The sequence below is a fragment of the Lynx canadensis genome, chromosome D1, assembly GCF_007474595.2.
Source record: "Lynx canadensis isolate LIC74 chromosome D1, mLynCan4.pri.v2, whole genome shotgun sequence".
Classification (NCBI taxonomy): domain Eukaryota; kingdom Metazoa; phylum Chordata; class Mammalia; order Carnivora; family Felidae; genus Lynx; species Lynx canadensis.
Genome location: NC_044312.2, coordinates 58,215,900 through 58,230,556, shown reverse-complemented (window position 1 = coordinate 58,230,556; position 14,657 = coordinate 58,215,900). Strand labels below are relative to the sequence as shown.

Genomic DNA, 14,657 nt, shown 5'->3' with positions numbered 1-14,657 from the left:
TAAGGCTTTCTCTGATGTGGCTGTGCTGAGGACTGGAGCAGGGTTTTTTTTAAAGCTTTTATAGAGGGGGTACCTGGGTAGCTCAGTTGGTAAAGTGTCCGACTTCGGCTCAGGTCACGATCTCACGGTTCACGAGTTCAAGTCCCATGTCATGCTCTGTGATGACAGCTCAGAGCCTGGAGCCTGCTTTGGATTCTATGTCTCCTTCTCTCTCTGTCCCTCCCCTGCTCACGCTCTGTCTCTGTCTCTCTCTCAAAAATAAATAAACATTAAAAAGAAATTAGGCTTTTACAGAAGGTTGACTTGTAAAAATAAAGCCAGAAAGGCAAATTTCCTCCACGTTTTTTTGGTGTTGCAAGATCTTGGAGAAATCTAAACTCCGTAATTATCACTAAGAACTTTTAAATATTCTTTCATTCATTACTTCATTCAATATTTTTTTTTTCAACGTTTATTTATTTTTGGGACAGAGAGAGACAGAGCATGGACGGGGGAGGGGCAGAGAGAGAGGGAGACACAGAATCGGAAGCAGGCTCCAGGCTCTGAGCCATCAGCCCAGAGTCTGACGCGGGGCTCGAACTCACGGACCGCGAGATCGTGACCTGGCTGAAGTCGGACGCTTAACCGACTGAGCCACCCAGGCGCCCCTCTTCATTCAATATTTGTTGGAGCCTCATTATGTTCTATGACCTGTGCTAAATTATTAGGATACGAAGAAAAATGAAGAATACTCCTTTAAGAATACACTGCTCAGGACTAAGTATGAGATGAAGTTGGGGCTCCTGGCTGGCTCAGTTGGTAGAGCACGTGACTCTTGATCTCAGGGTTGTGAGTTCCTGCCCCACACTGGGTGTAGAGATTACTTAAAAAAAATCTTAAAAAAAAAAAGATAAAGTGGACAAATATTAGGAGACCTCTGTCTGGAGCGGGAGGGGAATTTACAAGGCTAAAGAAGTTGGTGCTTCAGTGCACTTAGCCTCCATTCTTATCTGGGAAAAGACCTCACTGTGAGTCCCTCAGTAAAGTTGCTTGTGGCCCAAATTCATGTGTACTGTATAGACACCAGTTCACCAAGTGTTTTTTGAGATTGGCAATGGGAGGATCTCAGCACTTGTAGTTTGCTTTTGGTGTTGGTGTTGTTGACCATTAGAAGCAACATCCAGAGCTAGAAATATATTGTCATTACCCTGTTTTTTGCCACGTCCAAGTTGTTTAAGCTTAGGCAAGCCACCTATCTTCTTCCCTTTGGTTTTTTATCTACAAAGTGAGAAAACTCACCTATCGTAACTTTGATAAAATTGCATAATGTTCATGTAAGTTGTTTGAAAAGTACAAAACAATAAACAAAATAATATCTGTGTTAATCTTTTAGGTGAAAAAAATTACTCCTTTAAAAATGCTCACAATGCAAATAGTGTGTTGAGAGAAAGTGACCTCAATGTGGGGGAGGGGCAGAGAGAGAGAGAGGAGAGAGAGAGAATCCCAAGCAGGCTCCATGCTGACCATGCAGACCCCAATGTGGGACTTGATCTCACAAACCTGAAAGATCATGACCTGAGCATAAACCAAGAAGTGGAGGCTTAACTGACTGAGCCACCCAGGTGCCCCAATAATTTTTTAAAGTTTGTTTGTTTGTTTATTTATTATTTATTTTGAGAGGGAGAGAGAGAGAGAGAGAGCAGGGGAGAGGCAGAGAGAGAGGGAGAGAGAGAATCTCAAACAGGCTCTGTGCTGTCAGCACAGAGCCCAAGGCAGGGCTTGAATTCAGGAACCATGAGATGATGACCCCAGCTGGGAAGATCAGTCAGATGCTTAACCAACTGAGCTACCTAGGCACCTTGCCCCAATAATTTTTTTTTAAGTTTATTTATTTATTTATTTATTTATTTATTTATTTATTTTGAAAGAGAGACCATGCACAAGGAACAGCCTAGAGAGAGAGAGGGAGAGAGAGAATCCCAAGCAGGCTCCACAAACAGAGCCGGATGCAGGGCTTGATCCCACAAACCTTGAGATCATGACCTGAGCTAAAATCAAGCATCAGATGCTTAACCAACTGAACCACCCAGGTGCCCCGTAATCATTTTTTAAAGTTAAGTGATCACAAATTACTATTTGGTTCTGTTATCCTTAGCCCTACTATCTTAGCTGCCTCTCTTATAATATCCACTCATCATGAAGGCAAAACTATCCAGAACATGGACCCAAAAGGATTTGTTTCAGGCAACTTTACAGGTGGCATTCAAATGTTCTACCCCTTTTCTTCTATTTCTCCCACTGGGGAGGTCAAGAGGAATTTGGTGAGCCTCAATCTATTTCCCACTCTAGGATGATGGCCCAAGGAGCTTCAGGAAATAAAGAGGGGGGTGGCAGCAGGTCACATGCCAGGGAGAATGTTTCTTTATATACACATTTCAGTTAAACTTGAAGTCCCTGAAACATTCACTAGTCTCTCTTTTTCAAAGTCACACCATGAGTGGGGCACCCAGCTTGGCTCAATTGGTAGAGGGTGCAACTCTTGATCTCCAGGTCATGAGTGCAAGCCCCACATTGAGTGTGGAGCCTACTTAAAATAATAACAATAATAATATTATCAACAATAATAATAATAACAAATCACACAGTGGGTAAATGATGGAAGCAGGGTTGGATCTGAGCCCATATTCTCTGCACATTCTCCCATCTTTATGTGTCTACTATGCCACTTATGGATGTACAGACAAGAATGATGTCATAGAGGTAGGAGAAAAAAGAGAAAGAAGAACAGGAAGCTTTCATTTCAGTTCACCAGATGCATATTACTATGGGCCAGGCCCTGGACTAGATGTTGGAGATACAAAGATGAATAAGGTACATCCTTTACTTTGGGCAGCTCATAGTCTGTAGGAGAATAAAGCAAGAAAGCAGGAGCCTTGGTACCTGGAAAGTTGGCCTGTGTTGAGCTATCTTGGTTTCTCTAAGGGAGTCTTAGTTTTTAGAGGCTAGAGACAAAATAAGCCAGAGAAATTACAGAATAGCTGGAGATACAAGGATTTCTGGCCACATCTGTATGAAAGTGTCTTTCTGGAAACTCAGCAAGCTCATATTCCTTTATAACACATGACATCATCAACTGAGCTTGGAAACAATAATATCCATTCCAACACATTAATAGATATGCTGCTATGGTGTCTTTACATCCATATATGCTGATTTCACCTTCCTTTTGGGCCCTAGATTCCTGACCTTTTAAAGTATTCTAGTTGTCTTGAAAAATCCTTGGGCTTTGCCAACAGAATTAATTGTCCCTTTCTTCCTTCTTATCCCTCTTCCCCTCAGCTTTCTCCCTCCTCAGAGTGTATGAACAGTACAAAGATAGGTTTTGTATCTTACCAGGTTACATTTGCCTGGGCTAGACAAGGAAAGAAACTCTCTGGCCTAGCCAATCTGCCCTTTTGGAAACCTATAGTCACCATCCGGTGGAACAGAAGGAGCATAGGTGCTGAAATCAGGTAGGTCATCACCTGCAGTGTGACTTATGTTAACTAGGTAACTTCTTTGTTTCTTTGTTCCTCATCTATGAAACGAGTGAGTGATTCTCAACTTCACACAGGCATTGGGGGAGTTGAATGAACCTATATACCTGGAAAGACCTGACCTGGCACAAACTAAGAACTCAATAGTTTTGTTTTGTTTTTTTTCTAAAATCTCAGCAGCTTTTAGATACCCCGTGCAGGCAAAAAAACAAAACAAAACAAAAAAAACAGTCACTGTGGTGGAGGAGGGATGACTTATCTGCTATTTCTCCAGGCAGAATTAATTGCCATCTCTGTGTGGTCCCAATATTTTGCACATAATTCTGCTATTTCATTTACTATACTATATATTAGTTATTTGTTACTATCTCCTCCACATATTAAATTGTGAGTTCCTCAAGAACTGAGCTCCTATCTGATTAATTTATTCTAGTGGCTAGCACAAGACATGGAGATCTGACTTCTAGCCTTGATTTAAAAGCTGATTGAGGGGTGCCCGCTGGCTCATTCGGTAGACCATGCAACGCTCGATCTTGGGGTTGTGAGTTTGAGCCTGATGTTGGGTTTAGAGATTACTAAAAGAAAGAAACTTAAAAAAAAAAATAGGTAAAAGCTGATTGACTCTAAGTGAGGCTTTCTGACATCCAATTGCTTCATAATAATTTTTTAATGTTTATTTTATTTTTGACAGAGAGAGACAGAGCATGAGTGAGGGAGGGGCAGAGAGAGAGGGAGACACACAATCCAAAGCAGGCTCCCGGCTCTGAGCTGTCAGCACAGAGTCCGACGCGGGGCTCGAACTCACAGACCGCAACATCATGACCTGAGCCGAAGTCAGACGCTCAACCGACTGAGCCACCCAGGCACCCTGTTTGCTTCATAATAATTGATAACTGCCTTCTATTAAGTGACCACTATGTGCAATGCTGTATGCTCAGAGCATCACTTAACTATGAATTTGTCCCTTTAGATGATCTCTTAGCAACTCTGCCCCTAAGAGATTAAGGGCTACCTTTGGGGGGCATAGATTTACCTACTTAGCCCTTTGCAGCTCCTTGGAATTTCATCATAGGAAAAATTGATAAAACAATAGGTTAAGGGATCTTGACAGGGTTTCTGACACCAAAGCAAACTCCCTATCACTGAAGCCCCATTCATATTTACCAGGTTTTACATCTTTTCCTTGTTAAGGAAAACAATAACAACAAAATCAGTAGCAGCAATAATAACAGCAACAATAAAAATAATTGCATGTTTATTATTTCACTTGACGTTGACTTTATGTGACCATGTACTCCCTTCATACACAGAGTTTATGTGCACATCTCTGTAGTTAGAATCCTTTATTGCTTTATAATTGTTTATAATTTGACTTCCCTACTGATCTCTACCAGCCACTTAAAAAATTATAAATATTTAGGGTGTGCAATATGATGACTTGATATATATACATAATGAAATGATTATTGTGGTTCAACTAGTTAACATACCATTTCCTCATATAGTTATCTTTTGTGATGAGGGCACCTAAAATTTACTCTCTTAGCATATTTGCAGTATTCAATACAGTATTATTAATTATAGTTATCATGTAGTACTTTAGATCTCTAAACTTAATTTATCCTGCGTAACTGGAAATTTGTACCCTTTGATCAACATTTCTCCATTCTGCCCCCCCGGTCCTGCTCAAGCCCCTGGTATCCACCATTCTCTACTCTGCTTCTATGAGTCCAACTATTTTAAATTCCAAGTATAAGTGAGATCATGGAGTATCTGTCTTTCTGTGCCCATCTTATTTCATTCAGCATAATATCCTCCAGTTTCATCTATGTTTTAACAAATGACAGGATTTCCTTCTTTTGAAAGGCTGGTATAATATTTCATTATATATTCGCTATTTATACTGTTTTCCATTGTGGATATACCAATTTACGTTCTCACCAACAGTGTGCAAGGGTTTCCTTTTCTCCACATCCTTGCCGAAAGTTAGCTTTTGTCTTTTTGATAATAGCCATTCTAACAGATGTGAGATAATATCTCATGGTGGTTTTGTTTTGCATTTCCCTGATGAGTAGTGATGTTCAGCATCTTTTTACGTACTGTTGGCCATTTGTGTGTCTTCTTCTGAGAAATGTCTATTCAGGTCCTCTGCCCATTTAAAAAATTCTTGATTTATAATTGACATACCATGTTATATTAGTTTCAAGTGTACAACATATATATTAATTTAACACTTCTATGTACTACTCAGTGGTCACTATGAGAAGTGTAGTTACCATCTGTCACCATACAAGGTTATTACGATATTATTGCCCATGTTCCCTATGCTGTACTTTTCATCTCCGTGACCTATTTTATAACTTAAGTTGGTACCTGTTAATCCTCTTCATCTATTTTGCCCACCCCCACCCATCTCCCCTCTGGACCACTGATTCGTTCTCTGTATTTAAGAATCTGTTTATTTTGTTTTTTAGATTCTACAGTTAAGTGAAATCATATGGTAATTGTCTTTCTCTTTCTGACCTATTTCACTTAGCATACTATCCTCTAGGCCCATCCATGTTGTGGCAATTGCCTTTATCCATTTAAAATAGAGTGCCATTGGGGTGCCTGGGTGTTGAGTGTTGGTTCTTGATTTTGGCTGAGGTCATGATCTCACGGTTCATGGGTTCAAGACCCACATCCAGTTGTGCCCTGACAGCACTGAGCCTGCTTGGGATTCCCCCTCTCCCTCTCTTTCTGTCCCTCCCCTCCTTGAGCACGTGCATGTGTGCTCTCTCTCTCTCAAAACAAATAAGTAAACTTAAAAAAAAAATTTGAGTGCTATTGAGTTGAATTCCTTATATACTTTGGGTTTTAACCCCTTAGCAGAGGTATGGTTTGCAGATGTTTTCTCCCATTCTGTAGGTTGTCTTTTCACTCTGTTGATTGTTTCCTTTGCTGCACAGAAGCTTTTTAGTTTGATGAAATTCCCTATGAGCTACTTAAGTTCAGGGACCATGTAATATTCATCTCTGTATTCCCAAGATTCAATAAAAGGACTGGCACTATGTTATGATAAGTAAATGGTTAATGTGTGTAAAGTAAATGAATGTGCAGTGTCATCATTATCTCATGTGAGAAGGCTTATATAAGAGGAAAAACACTTTGCATAAGGAGACTGAGTTTGAAACTCAGCTCTGCTTCAGTTGGTTGGCCTAGAAGAAGTCTCTTAACCTCTTGGAATATCCTTATATCTAAAATCAAGTGATAATATTTCACTAACAGGCTTGTGGGGAATAAATTAAGTGACGCTCTGAGCACAATGCATTGCACATAATTGTCACTCAGTAGAAAGTAGTTATTATCGGGGTGCCTGGGTGGCTCACCCAGTTGAGCATAGGCTCAGGTCATGATCTCACGGTTCATGGGTTCCAGTCCCAAGTAGGGCTCTGTGCTGACAGCTCAAAGCCTGGAACCTGCTTCGGATTCTGTGTCTCCCTCTCACTGACCCTCCCCTGCTTGTGCTCTGTCTCTCTCTCAAAAATAAATAAACACTAAAAATTTTTTTTTAAGTAATAAAAAAAGAAAGTTATTATCAATTATTAATTACAGGCAACTGAACGTCAGAAAAACTCGCTTAGGGCCAATCAGCTTTTAAATCAATGTTAGAAGTCAGTTCTCCATGTCCTGTGCTAGCCACTGGAATGAATTAATCATACAGGATCTCAGTCCTTGAGGAACTCACAAATATGTGAAAGAGACAATAACAATTAATTAATACATTGTATGTTGGATGAAATATCAGAATTGTGTGCAAAACACTGGGACAACACAGACGTGGCAATGAATTCTGCCTGGAAAAACTGCAGTGAAGGTGACATTTAAGCCGTGGTTAGGGCAGTCTTGAAGGGATTTCTAGATACTGAGTCTCAGAAGCTACCGGAACCAAGGTGCTGCAGGGATTGAATGTGTCTCGGTCGGATATTGTTACTGGACTCAGGCGAGGTGTTCCCGTCAGTGTTTCCAGACGCCGGGAGATCGCTGCAGCTTGGGCGGGTCTTCAGCTTGCACAACTACCGGCCGCAGCAGCAAAGGATGAACGGAGCTCTAGGAAAGGTAGGTTCCACTCACGCTGGGCGCGGCGGAGGTGGTGGGGAGACTAGAGGTGGGTGGTGGCCGCCTGGCTATCGCGGCCTCTGCAGACATCCGGGTATGAAACACTGGCGAGAACAAGGTTCTCCCGGCAGCACCCACGGCTCCTTGCGGTCAAAGGGTTGTGTTTCATCCACTCCTCCCCGGGCGAACACAGCTGCGATTACCCGTGGGCCACGCCCCCTCCGCTAGCCACCCTCGCCACCCATTGGCCTGGAAAGGGAAGAGCCGCACAGTGGAAAACTCTTAGAGATTGTCGGAACCTGTGCTGGTTCCGACAATGTCTGTGACCTTGAGCAGGTCATTTTTATTTTTGCGTTAAGTAATCAACTTCCAGAGTGTTTTAACTTGGTGACCTGATTAGGATGTGAGGCTACTTGACGATGAGAAAAGGATAATAAGCTAAAATTTTACGTAACAAAACCCTATTTAAATGACTTCAGTAAAACCGTCTGAATCACGGTAAAGGCAGTCCTTGGTCTTCTCTTGCCCTTTTAACAGACGAACAGATTACAGGTGTGTTGTTTTAGATATATCATGATGCTTAGAATGATGTCTTACTTTTAGCAATTTTTGTTAAAATTGTATTTTAGCCGTTAATTGTAGAGATTATGTCTCCATGATGTACAGATCAGCATGATCTTTGCTGTTCATGGATCTACCAGTAGGTATCTTCGGGTGGGCCCTGAATGTCTTTAGGCTTGTTTCCTTAATGGTGCACACCTTGCTTCTTTATGAAATAACTCACTGATGTTCACCTCAGCCTAATTGTGAGAATTTGGCCAGATCTGGTGAAAGGATAATAGAAAAAAATCAGGAAATTACAAAATTCCATTGTTAAAGATAGTCAGATTGGTGACTCTGTGCTTCTGCTGTATTTCTTTTTATTCTGAGGACTGCTGAAAGGGAGGGATAATTTTTCAAGGAATACTGTTTTCTACCATTCTCTACTACAGGAGACCCCATGGAAATCTGTCATTAGGGCATCACCTAAAGATTCAAGGGCAGATAGGACCTCTCCAAGTCTGACGCCACTGTTACCTTTCAGACACCTTTGTTATTGATTTTGTTCTTCCACTCTGCTCTATTGCTTTGGACAGAGAGTCTTCACTTGGAGTGTCCTCACCTTCTCACCACCCATCCAAATGCTGCATCCCTCAGCACCCAGCTCAGGTCTCATCTTTTCCATAAAACCTTTCTGACCACACTGTCTAAAATGCCTCAACTAGCTAGTCTTATCTTTTGGCATCTAATCATATGTAGTCTTGTGACCATCTTTGTCTCAGCCTGTCTGGAAGTGTTAGTTAATACTTCACGTTTATAAGGAAAAGCCATGCGACTTGCATCACACCCGGATTCTATCTCTTGTGAGGTATATGACCTTAGGTGGGTTATTTGAGCTCTCTGTGCTTCAGTTTCATATCTATAGAATGCAGATGATAATGCCCACCATATGGAATTGTTGTAAAGATTATACAAGATAATGTAAATAAGATTAGTTTGTAAGGTGTGAAGGAATATATGCAGGAATATTGATATTATTTCACAGTTTATATACTGCTTTCATTTGCATAATTTCATTTGATTTTCACAGTATTATGAGATAATCTTGGCAGGCACAACAAATCAGGAAATGGAAGCAAGCTACTGGCACAGTGTCTGGTACATAATAGTTCTCAAATATTCTACTGAATGCCTGAATGAATGAATGCTCTTTTTTTAAATAGGTCAACAGCCATTTAAGTGGTAGAGCTGAGACTGGAGCCAAGATTTTCTACCTCTCCTAAGACCCAACTACTTTTCCTTTTTCATTCCTCATTTCACAGATGAGGAGAACCAAAACCTTCCTTAACCTTCCCAGTCCTTTCCATCTTTGTGACCTATACAGCCCATTACACTGCTCTCACATTGCAGTGTAATAAATAATTTGCACATCTCCTGCCTTCACTAGAAAGATTTGAGAGTAGGCAACTGTATTTTTTTTTTAACGTTTATTTATTTTTGAGACAGAGAGAGACAGAGCATGAATGGGGGAGGGGCAGAGAGAGAGGGAGACACAGAATTGGAAGCAGGCTCCAGGCTCTGAGCCATCAGCCCAGAGCCCGACGCGGGGCTCGAACTCACGGACCGCGAGATTGTGACCTGAGCTGAAGTCGGACGCTTAACCAACTGAGCCACCCAGGCGCCCCCAACTGTATTTTCTTTATGTCTATATGTACCCAGCCCACAGTGTACTTGGCCTAAAGTAGCTCCTGATAAATATTGAGTGAATAAGTGACTGAACAAAAATTGACATTACATGCAAGTAAATGGTAGAGCTGGGACTAGAACTTCAGACTCTTAGCTCAGTGTTCTTTCCTTAGGAGCCCAAGGAGTTTTTAGCTTACAGCCATCTCCCATTTTAGATGAGCGAAAAGCCCTGCTTTAGTGGAATAAAACAGGGTGGGATTACATACCTCTTTGGGTCAATAGAAGTAGTAAGTAGAAGTAGTGTTAAGACCATAATGCTGATATTCATCAAACCCCAGAAAACATACTGATTGATCAAGATGGCAGGATGATGTCTGTGGAAGTCAGAACATACCAAGGAATGAGTAATGACTCACCTGCGGAGTTACTTTACACATAAAATGGATGGTCCTGGAATATCAGGCTTAGGTCTGAATGTCACTCACCCTGAGATTACTGTTCTTCCCTCTGGGATTACCATACCTCTGAACCACAAGGATATGGTTAGGTGAGCTGTGGTGATCACGAAAGGTATGCCAAAAGGAGCAACCTTGGGTACTGATCTCATTGTAAGATGTTTTCAACTAAAAACATTGAAGTCTAACGTGGGGTAGAGTTCATGTAAACAAAGAGCAGTGAGGACTGAAGCAAATGACAAACCAACAGACATGAATTAGGAGGACATAAGATGTGACATAGGAGGGCACAAGTTTCAGGGTGCCTAGAAAGGCAGGGAGTCCCAAAGCCCAGGAAAGTGGTCAGGAAGTTGGCTATTTTCTGGTTACTATTAGACTGTAAGCTCTGCAGGACAGGGATATTTTACTATTTTGTTCATAAACACCTTAACACCTGTCTTAACACCTGTCACACACTAAAGTACATATTGTTTAATAAATGAGGAGCTGAACAATCACCACATCATCATCACTGCTACCAATTTGATCATTAACAATGTGCCTTGCACTTGCTAAGTCCTTTTTATATATTATCTAATTTAATCGTATCAACAACTCTTATGAGGTAAATATTTTTATAACCTCTTTAAAGATAAGGAAATGAAGTTTGGATGGATTTATTAATTTAATCAGCAGATGTTTACTGACCACCCACAATGTGCCAGAGTATGGTAGGTGTTGGGATGTAGCAGTTTCCTGTCTTCATGGAGCTTATATTCTTAGCAAAATAGACAGGCCAATTAAACATATAACTACTTAACTAATTGTGATAAATGCCCCAAAAGAGATTCTGGGTGCTATGTGAGTGTATAACAGCAGGATCCAGGTACATCTGAGCAGTAAGGAAAGTTTTCTTGAGGATGTTACATGACTAAGACTTAAAGAATGCTAGAATTCAGACAGACAGAGAGAGTATGTGCAAAGGCCCTGAAATGAGAACTCGTTTGGAGTTCCAGAGGGCCCAGAAGATATTGGGAATGAGAGAAGCAGTGGGGCCTGAACCAAGGGAGAATGTGCAGAGAAATGTGGGGATGAGACTTGGGGAGATGGTAGGGGATTGGACTTAAATTTCAGGTAACCACAGGTATTTTGAAACAGTTTAGCCCTGGAGGAAGGTAGGAAATTGGGCTTAATAAAGGTCAACTGTGGCCTAGAAGTACCATCCAGCAGTTATGGTGGAAGGCCAGATGTTTCTTTCTTTTTAAAAAAATTGAGATATCATTCATATACCATAATATTTCCCCTTTTAAGATGGACAATTGAGTGGTGTTTAGTATTTTTACAGAGTTGTGCAGCTATCATCAAAATCTAATTCCAGAACATTTTCTTCTCTGCAAGAAGAAACTCTGTACCCATAAGCAGTCATTCCTCATTCACCCCTCTGCCCATCCCCATGTAATCACTGATCTGCTTTCTGTCTGTATGGATTTGTCTGTTCTGGTCATTTCATGTAAGTAAATCATAAGTATGCAGAGCCAAGCATATTTTTTAACATTTATTTATTTATTTATTTATTTATTTATTTATTTGAGAGAGAGAGACAGAGAGTGCGCACATGCAAGCACGAGCAGGGGAGGGGCAGAGAGAGTGAGAGAATCCCAAGCAGTCTGTGCACCATCAGCACAGAGCCTGATGTGGGGCTTGAATTCATGAACCATGAGATCATGACCTGAGCTGAAACCAAGAGTTAGATGCTTAACCAACTGAGCCGCCCAGGTGCCCGGAAGCAATGTATTTCTTCTTAAAAAAAAAAAAAAATTAATGTTTATTTTTGAGAGGCAGAGAGACAGAGCATGAGTAGGGAGGGGCAGAGAGAGAGGGAGACAGAATCTGAAGCACGCCCCAGGCTCTGAACCGGCAGCATGGAGTCTGATGCAGGGCTCGAACCCACAAACTGAGAAATGATTTGAGCCAAAGTTGGACACTTAACCGACTGAGCCACCCAGGCGCCCCAGAGGCCAAATATTTCTTAAGTGACTTGCCAAAGATCAGACAGCTAGCTATTAAAATGGAAGTTTCAGTATTTAAACCCAGGTTTGTGTGAATCTATAATCTGTTCTCCTAATAGCCATAAAGACTCAGTGCAAAGATGGACTTGGACAGTCAACATATTAAACATAGGAGGAAGAGACTTGGCCAAAGGGAAAACTACAAACAAAAGCAATTTTGAAAGAACTTAGGAAAAAGTTGGCCAGAACACCACTTGCCAGCTGTGTGCTTTAGGCACATGAATTCACCTTTCTGAGCTTTGGTTTCCTCACAGTTAAATGGGGGTAGAAATACCTACCTCACAAATAGTTGTGAGGATTAAGGGAAATGATGTTTGGCATATAGCAGGTGCTCAGCGAATGGTGGGATTATTGATGCCATTATTATTAGCATATGAATTTCATACTAATATAAATTAGTATCATTCTTTTGAGAGGTAGTGTGGTAGAATGGAAGGCGTGGACTTTAGATTCACTCAGACTTGGGTTTGAATTCTTGGTGCCTCTTATCAAACCTATAACTTTGGGCAGTTTTCCTAAACCTTTGGTTTTTCCTCTATAAAATGGATGCAATTATCTCAATTATGCCTCTATCAGAGGAATAGTGTAAAGATGAACTGAAATAGTATATGTAAAGTGCTTACCACAAAGAAGGTACTCAATACGTGATGTAACTGCTACTTTAAATATTTGTTGATATAGAAATGTATTCTGTTAATATTTGTAAAACAACTTTCAGGTGCTTTCATGGGCCCCTGACTCACTGTTGTCACCACTCACCCTGGGGTTCTGGGTGTGTGACGATACTCATTCCGTATAGATTTCTCCCCATGACTTCAGTTCTCTGTAGCTGCGCAGTCCCCTGGTTCTTGGCTCCTGAGCTCATGGCACAAGTATTTTTGTAACCCACTGCAGCAGCTGTGTCCTCATTCATTCATTCATTCACTAGCGTCACCACCTCCTCTCCCATTTGCTGTGGAGCTATCGCTGCTTTTCATTTGCTGATTGGGGGGGAGTGGGTATTTGTGGATACAGTCCCAAAATAGATTACTTTTGTTCTGATAAATAATGCCGAGCATCGCAGGGAAGAGGAATCACATTTCCCAGAGCTGAAAGGGAGAGTTCACGCTACAATTTGAATGTCTTCCAGAAAGTTGTCAACCCTTAATCCTGGCTTTTAGATAATTAAATCCTTTGCTTTTGTAGAGACTCAGAAATCTGAATGATTAAAGTGAGGAAAAATCAGTGTCCTCTAGATCTTTCTTCCCATCCAATTCTTCTGTGTGAGGTAACCCACTTAATATATTTTCTTCACTCATTTCTATTCTGTTTGTCACGGTTGGTAGACCTTGGGCCTGGAGGAATCTTAGACTAATCTGCTCCAGCTTCACAGAGGGGAAGTACTGGCCAAGGTGTGATGGCTGGCGGCTGGAGCTTCTGTCTCCCAAGGCTCCCCGTTGCCTACCTGCTTTTTATGCGGGCTAATATTAGGTTAAGCATATTGTGCACATAATTACAAAGTCTTTTAGTATCTGGTTTAATTGCAGTTTTAAGGATTGCCTATGCATTTTGCCTTTCCTTCCATCTATTCATATCCTTTCCAATCTTCATGACCTCACATTCTCTGAGAGACTTTTCCTAAATTTGATCACCCCCAGCCCAATTTCTTAAGCACTAACACATATGAGAGAGGATATAGATGGTGGGAAAATTATGGACTTTAGAGTCAGAGAATTCTAAGATCGTATGCTAGTTCTGATAGTGGCTGTTTGACTTTGGGTAGATTACTTAACCTCCATTTCTTCAACTGTAAAATGAGGTAATAATACTTATTCTGATTCAGATGCATGGTAGGTACTCAACAAAATAGATGTGGGTGCTTAATAAATGGCATTCATTCACTTTCTAATCATTTATTTATTCACAAAAACAAACCTTGACTGAAAGTCTACAACGTGCCTGAGAAGAATACAACATGACCTCTGCACCTGAGGAGCTCTTAGTTTAGCATAGTGGTGTATGGGTGAATCTTCTGGGGAGAATGTTCATGACTTTGAGCAGATTCTCAGTGTCTGTATCACCCTAAACGCTAAGAACTTCTCCTGGCCATCTCCACCTGAATTTCCTGCCAGAGGTCCTTATTATTCGTATCACCTATTTTGTCTTAAATCATATAATGCTTGTGGTATATTGCCTAGCTGTTTATTTTTATTTTATTTTATTTTTTAAGGCTTATTTATTTTTTAGAGAGAGAGTGCAAGAGGGGGAGGGGCAGAGAGAGAGAGGGAGACAGGATCCCAGGTAGGCTCTGCACTGACTGTAGCCAGCTGGATGCC

The 14,657-nt window shown here is 41.1% G+C and overlaps 1 protein-coding gene across 2 annotated transcripts in view; it reads left to right on the top strand.

The window, feature by feature from the left end:
• Nucleotides 1-7,449: 7,449 nt before the first annotated feature.
• Nucleotides 7,450-14,657, top strand: part of MRPL48 (mitochondrial ribosomal protein L48) — a 53,125-nt gene continuing 45,917 nt past the window's right edge. For both annotated transcript variants that reach the window (XM_030331162.1, XM_030331161.1), the window contains exon 1: nucleotides 7,450-7,613. In XM_030331162.1, coding sequence (XP_030187022.1) covers nucleotides 7,464-7,613 — 150 coding nt within the window. In that variant the 5' untranslated portion in view covers nucleotides 7,450-7,463. The remainder of the gene's footprint in view (nucleotides 7,614-14,657) is intronic.